Source organism: Alosa sapidissima, chromosome 17 (genome assembly GCF_018492685.1).
Source record: "Alosa sapidissima isolate fAloSap1 chromosome 17, fAloSap1.pri, whole genome shotgun sequence".
Lineage (NCBI taxonomy): Eukaryota > Metazoa > Chordata > Actinopteri > Clupeiformes > Clupeidae > Alosa > Alosa sapidissima.
The window spans coordinates 3204595-3211774 of record NC_055973.1 but is presented as its reverse complement, the minus strand read 5'-3'; the positions used below and the strand labels follow the sequence as shown (position 1 = coordinate 3211774).

The following is a 7180-nucleotide window of genomic DNA, read 5'->3' as shown; positions in this document are numbered from 1 at the left end:
CGGATTTAGAGGGTTTTGCATCTGAACTCTTCACATGTAGTCTTGCCGTATAGAGAGAGTTGTGGAAATAAGATGGAGAACCCCACGTGTGTCTTCACGTGATGGTGAGAAAAGGTCTGAGAACCCCTTTCTTCCTGTCTGCCACTCAGGAGTCCCCTGGAACTTCTCCTTTAATGTGAAGTTCTACCCGCCAGACCCCGCCCAGCTCTCAGAGGATATCACAAGGTCAGTTCAAAGCACACAGAGCTGCGCTAAAGTCCCTCGTAAGTCCTGGCGACTCTTGTCTGAGCGAGACAGACTCAGAGTCAAGGTCAGTTCAAAGCACTGCTGCGCTAAAGTCCTGACGACTCGTCTGAGCCAGACAGACTCAAAGTCAAGTCTGGCCAGTGAGAGGACACTCTGTTAACTGCAGCTTTGTCCAGATTTCCAGCATTTAACCTCCATCTCTCCATCTGCCTGACCCTGCCCTGTTTCTCAGGATCTCTCTCTCTCCATCCCTATCTCCTCCATCCCTCTCTCTCTCTCTCTCTCTCCCTCTGTCAGTTCCCCTCTAATACTCTCTTCTCTCTCTGTCACCATCTTTCATAACTTCATAACTCTGTCCTACAGTCTCTATTTCTGTGCAGATATATTTATAATATCAAAAACCAAGCCAAATATCAAACCATGGCACTCTCTTTTAAACAATCAGAAAGCCTTCATGCTAATGGAATGGTTATTTTGAACTTTTTAAAACTCTGACGCATTTCACCATCAAGCTTTCTAAGAGAGTGCCTTGGAGTTTTCTTTTGTCTTAATGTCTTAGATGTTTCCCATCCAAAGTGCACCTCAAAGAAACTCTTTTTGAGTCCAGGACGCATTCCTATCCATTTTTTGTATATTCATAAAATGTTGACATATCAAAAAAAATCTGTTTAATATTTCATATTGAATAAAGTAATATTTACCATGTCCTCTCTCTCTCTTCTGCAGGTACTATCTGTGTTTACAGCTGAGAGATGACGTGGTGTCTGGACGCTTGCCGTGCTCGTTTGCCACACACACTGTCCTCGGCTCCTACAGTGTCCAATCAGAGCTCGGTGACTTCGACCCAGACGAGTACGGCAGCGAGTACGTCAGCGAGTTCCGCTTTGCGCCAAACCAAACCAAGGAGATGGAGGAAAAAGTCATGGATCTCCACAAGAACTATAAGTATGTGGTTATGCACAGGCCTTGGAGCTCGGTGAATGTTTTCTCTCGAGCTACTGAATGTGGTAATGAAACCGTCCATGTCTGTCTTCCTTAAGAGCCTATTAAGGGGCTAATCACCTCCAACCTCTGCGTCTGTTCTCCATCAGCTTATATTGCTGTTGACCACCCGTTCTGCCAATTCACAAAACATTACATTAATGGGCCTCAAACTTGAGGAGCCAACCCTAGCTGTATATCTGATCATCAGGCCAACTGTATCTGCTTTCTCATTTGGATGCCAGTGTGCACTCTCTCTCATCAAACCTTTTAACCAAACAAGATTTCATTTCTTATGTGGCCCGGTGGCTCCAACTGACTGGCTCCAGCTCCTAATGCTGGACGCCCCAGAGGAGATTGCTATGGATGACTTGCAATTTTTTATAGCCCCCCCCCCCCCCCCCCCCCCACACACACACACACACACACACACACACACACACACACACACACACAGACACATACACACATATACTCTGCTTATTTGAACTTATCCGCTGTTGTTGTGTTTTTATTCATTTGGTTTTTTTCTTTAAGTATTTATCTGGCACCTTGTTTTTTTTTCTTTCACTATTTTGAGCCTTGCTCTATTTTATTGTAGGTGAACATTTCCCTTATTGAACTGGTAATCATTTTGAGGGTCTGTGTGTGATTTAATTCTTTTGGATAGCATTCTGGGCTGCCTTGTCAGGGAGGTGCTATATAAATAAAGGTAGGCCTATTATTTATTTGTTTGTTTGTGCTTTCCTTCAGAGGAATGACGCCAGCTGAGGCTGAAATGCACTTCCTGGAGAATGTGAAAAAGCTCTCGATGTACGGAGTGGACCTTCATCATGCCAAGGTACGGGAGCATTTAAGATCTTCTGACGCATCCTAATGAGGGGTTTCTTAAAGTTGTAATAATGTTTATTGTATTTTTTATCAATATTTAGTAGTCAAGCCTGCATGACAGTGTTGCGTGACCCCTGTCTGTTGTTTCTTGAATCCTGAGCAGCCATATTGGTCTTTGGAAGGTGAAAGGCAGCTGGTCGCATAGTCACAATCACAGTAACACAATAGCAATATGGAGACCACAGACTAGAGATGTCAACATTTTTAAAAAAGGAACAGACTATAGCTATGTAAAACTTTCCACCTTGTGGTGGCGACAGTGTTTTGTGTTAAATGTGACATGGCCCATTGACCAATGGCTAATTTATGTTTTGTGTTCAGTGTTTGTTTACTGTTTTGTTTGTTGTTTTTTTCTGAGTCGATTGCTTTCTGTTGTTGGTTGCAATGTCAGCTGTGTTGCACAGTAGATCACTGTCATTTAAGCGCCAAGAGGCATTTTAGATGTTGGCCCCCAATTGACTGTAATTATGTGTCACAGTCAAAGCGAGGCATTGGCCGAGGTCCATGACATAGATTTATGCAGAAATGAAACAAACTGCAGTGGGCCAGAAGGATGAAGCATTGGTCGAGCCAAAACATTAATTAGTATCTGGACGTAAGGGCAGACTCTAGTGTGCTTTTAACTTTTATACAGTAAAGTCTTGCAAGGTGTTGTCTAGATATTGCAGACAGAGTTGTAGAATGTCCAGCAATTAATGAAGATTAGTATGGCCTCATCAAATTATTGTCAGCTGGCTTAAAATGTTTTTTTTATTGATGTTACAGTGTATGCAGTTCTTCAATTTGCACACTTGACATTTAAATTGTCCCAAATTATTCTGTCTTCCTATCAGTGTGACTTATTTCATTAATTGTGACTATGTAATAGGCCCATTAGATAGTTTTATTACTGTAGCCAGAGTTCATGTTAGTAATATACGGGTTGTAATAGGTATAACGTATCTGTCTGTAATGGTGCTTTAAGTTTTACACATGAATTACTAGGGCTTTAAGTTCAGTAAGTAACACAGGAAGTGGTTCTGGGTGTGTTCTGTATGTCCAAAGACTTTTCCACAATAGTCACTGTTCCGTGATTGGTTGGAAGACAGTGTCATGTGACAACACAGAGGACACAAAGCAGAGTTGTCTCCTTCAGTTCAGGTAGATCAGCCTATCTTCTGTTCTTTTTTCTTTTCTATTCCTTTTTTCCTTATTTGATTGACCCTAGTTGGTAGGAAGCCGCTTTGATTGCTTGTCGCCGGCTAAGGGGGAGGTAAGGCTGCATTTGTGTGTGTCCAAGTTTGTCCCGTCTGTGTCCTCTCTCTCTCTCTGTGTCTGACCGAGTCCTTGTGCATGACCATGCCCTGTAGCTAGAACCTCATCGCCCAGGCTACAGTTGGTTTCCCCCTCCTCAACCTCCTTTTCCTCCACGGTGGCGACCGACTGTAGTCTGTAGTCTGTAGTCAGTGTAAATGTTATTGAGCACAGGGGCATAGTCTCTGGTCAGTTTAACCCCTTTGTATCTTAGAATCACCTTCCCAGTGTAATAAAGAAGCCCATTACCCGTACCATAGAAAGGTGTGTAGAGCCATCTCAACCCCATGTCTGCCTTGTGAAATGTCAACCCCATCAGTGAAAGACCCATCTCAGGAAATGATCTCATCCTCGCCCTGTGGAGTTGGTGTCATTGAGTAGATATTTTGTAGCATGCATTAGTATAAATTGCTCTGTTTATTCTGTTCCATGAAGTATGGAGGCCATGGCCTTATGAAGCTGCCAGCAAACACTCATCTTTTTACAACCCCAAATCAGAATAAGTTGGGACATTGTGTAAAATGTGAATAAAAACAGAATGTAATAATCTCAAATCTCGTAAACTCATATTTAGTTGCCAAAAGGACACAGACAACATATCAGATGTTGAAAATGACAAATTTGACTATTTCATGGAAAATATATGTGTGTATTTCCATGAAATAGTCAAAGGTTTCATTTGATATGTTGTCTATGTCCTTTTTGCTGCTAAATAGGTTAAATGGGTTTACAAGACTTGTATATGATCACATTCTGTTTTTATTTGCATTTTACACAACGTCCCGACTTTTTCTGATTTGGGGTTGTAAGTGCTTTGATATAGCTGGTCAGCCGTTAACAAATGTAGGACATCAACATAGTTTGCTACTGCTGGACCTTGTTGCCCAATATAAAATGGGCCGGAACAGCATGGAGCTCTTGGGAGCTCGAGACTGAAAGAAAGGAGCAAAAGAGCTTTGCAGACACAACAGAGTGGAGTGGTGAGAGTACCTTTGGAGTCCGCCAGCCCATTTTCCTCTGAAAACACAGTCTATTTTTTACCTGCCCAGGGAATCACCACACAGTCGTATAGAGGGATTGTTCAGACAAAGTCACATTTAAACATATGTGCCATGCCATATACTGTACCATTCACAGGTTTTTGACTTCTTAAAAAAATGCTTTAATGTGAGAATGCTTACAAGAATAATTGCAAGAATTACATGAAATTAATTGAAATATGAAATAACAACATAACAGCATCAATTAATCTATTGGTACACTTGGTGGTGCATAGTAGATTTAGACGGCTGTAGCCTTTAGTTTTTTAATCTGCCATGTGATCTGTTTTACTAGAATGTCTTACTGGAATACTTCAATGCTTTTTTCAAAAGTGGTGTTAAAAACTTAATACATCTAATATATAATATATGATATAATAGAATAGATAGAAAACATGTGCTTAAACATTTTGCATAGTACTGTATTTATTATCATGTATTTCAAATGGAATACACTATTGTACTGTTTGTTAGCAACTTTAGCAAAGGAAGTAGATAGAAGCAGTGTATTCCCCCGACACATACTGTATTAGAGAAGAAATATGAACAGTTGGAAGAAAATTTGTTTAAATTTGAATTTGACAGAACAATTCCTTTACAAATGACAGTCAGGTTATATTTAGAGGAAAAATGACACAAACATCTTAATTTTCATTTTATTCAAAAATTGCCTTTCTGCCAGTTTTTCCAATTGTTTGTGCCTCTCCTGTACCTCTGTCAGTGAATTATGCATTTGGAACATCTCCCTTCTGTTGAGATTAATGAAGGCGTAACATTTTCAAAAAAGAGCCATTCCACGATCTCAATGACCTTTGGGAATCAGAGTGGTGTGTGAGCGTGTGTGCCTGCATTTGATTTCTGTGTGTGTGTGTGTGTGTGAGAGAGAGAGAGAGGGTGTGTGTGTGTGTGTGTATGTGTGTGAGAGAGAGGGTGTGTGTGTGTGTGAGTGAGAGAGAGAGAGAGAGAGAGAGAGAGTGTGTGTGTGTGTGTGTGTGAGAGAGAGAGTGTGTGTGTGTGTGTGTGTGTGTGTGCATGCACTTCCCTGATGCACATATGACCGGTCCCCTGGTGTCTCTCCCCAGGATTCGGAGGGGGTGGAGATCATGTTGGGCGTGTGCTCATCCGGTCTCCTCATCTACCGCGACAGACTGCGCATCAACCGCTTCGCCTGGCCCAAGATCCTCAAGATCTCCTACAAGAGGAACAACTTCTACATCAAGATCAGGCCTGGGGAGGTGAGACGCATTAGGGAATACCCCAAAACTGACCTGACGACCTCAGGCCCGAGCTACACCAGGTCCGCAAGTGAAGCGCTCTGTTCGCAGAGTGTAAACATAGTTTTAGAAGACTGCTCTCATTTTATTCGAACACACATGCTGCTATCACGTTTGGTGTAGCCAGTTCTATTGATTATAGTGGAAGCTCATTGTTGCAGCAGACGCTCCGTGAGTGGAACACTTCAGTTACGTGGCCGAATTTCCTTCACGGGATCATAAGAGTTTATATACTGTAGCCTCCCTGTCAGACTGACTGCCCTGTAAAATCTTTGTTGACGATGAGTTCTGCTTTGATCATTTATACTTGTTTTGTCTTGGTGTGTTGTGAATAGTTTGAGCAGTTTGAAAGTACAATCGGCTTTAAGCTACCAAACCATCGAGCAGCCAAGAGACTGTGGAAGGTGTGTGTGGAACATCACACATTTTTCAGGTGAGACTTTGGTTGGCATATCTGTCATTATAATTTATATGTAGTTCCAAAGTACCAGTTTACTGTGAAATTATTTGAACTGATTTGTAAACTTAATGTAACTTACTATACTGGTAGTTGCTTATGTATGCTATGTTGGGCTTTTATAGGCTGGTATCGCCAGAAACACCGCCAAAGAAGTTCCTGACGTTGGGTTCTAAGTTCCGCTACAGTGGTAGAACCCAAGCCCAGACCAGGAGAGCCAGCTCCCAGATAGTCCGCCCTGCGCCCTTCTTTGAGCGCTCCACCAGCAAGCGCTACAGAATGTCTCGCAGCCTGGACGGAGGTAAGAGCCACTCTCAAAACATTCCCACACTTCTCCAGTTCACGTTTACAGCTGTTAGTATGTGTGTGTTAGTGTGGTTTTAACTCAGAAGGAAGATGAGGGCTCAAGTCTCAGTAGTTAGCAATAGTTGTAAGTCGTTACTCAGATGCCAGTAGTTGCCTCCAGTGTATTGGAACATTTCGGGGGGAAAATTGAAAAATTGACCCAATGACCTCTCTCGTTGTTGAAGGGCACTGTTCTTTGAATAACTGTCTTTTTTTGACAGCTTTTGAATGCTGTTGTGAGATTGAAGTCCTTGAAGAGAAAACTGAATGTCCAAATAGCCCTGTCACCCATGTGCATCACCCTATTGTTTGTTATACTGTTGCAAGCTGTCGCCTATAAACATACTTTGCACTTTTATACACATCTTTCAAGCTCTGTGAGCAATTCGCCCGCCGAGGTCATGACAGCATAAAAATCTCTCATAAAAGGTCTTGGCTGCTGGACTTGATGAAGCCATATTTGCCTGCTTTCTGCTGTCAATCTTATTGGGCTCGTCGGCGCTAAAGTGCATTAGGAAAGAGCCCTTCCTCCCTCCCTCGCTCTGTCCCTTTTGTCTTTCCTCCTCTCTATCCCTCTTTCTCTCCTTCTCTCTCCCTCTTTCTCCCCCCCGCTTCACTCTTCCGCTCTCTCTTTCCTTCTCTCTCTGCCTCTT

The 7180-nt window shown here is 42.4% G+C and overlaps 1 protein-coding gene across 9 annotated transcripts in view; it reads left to right on the top strand.

The window, feature by feature from the left end:
- Window positions 1–7180, top strand: part of epb41l3a (erythrocyte membrane protein band 4.1-like 3a) — a 44241-nt gene that overhangs the window by 20809 nt on the left and 16252 nt on the right. For 7 of the 9 annotated variants that reach the window (XM_042067950.1, XM_042067947.1, XM_042067946.1 and 4 more), the window contains exons 6-12: window positions 150–225; window positions 973–1191; window positions 1981–2068; window positions 3326–3370; window positions 5534–5686; window positions 6061–6158; window positions 6308–6483. In XM_042067950.1, the coding sequence (XP_041923884.1) occupies window positions 150–225; window positions 973–1191; window positions 1981–2068; window positions 3326–3370; window positions 5534–5686; window positions 6061–6158; window positions 6308–6483 (855 nt within the window). The remainder of the gene's footprint in view (window positions 1–149; window positions 226–972; window positions 1192–1980; window positions 2069–3325; window positions 3371–5533; window positions 5687–6060; window positions 6159–6307; window positions 6484–7180) is intronic. The other 2 variants (XM_042067954.1, XM_042067951.1) reach the window with 1 other exon arrangement.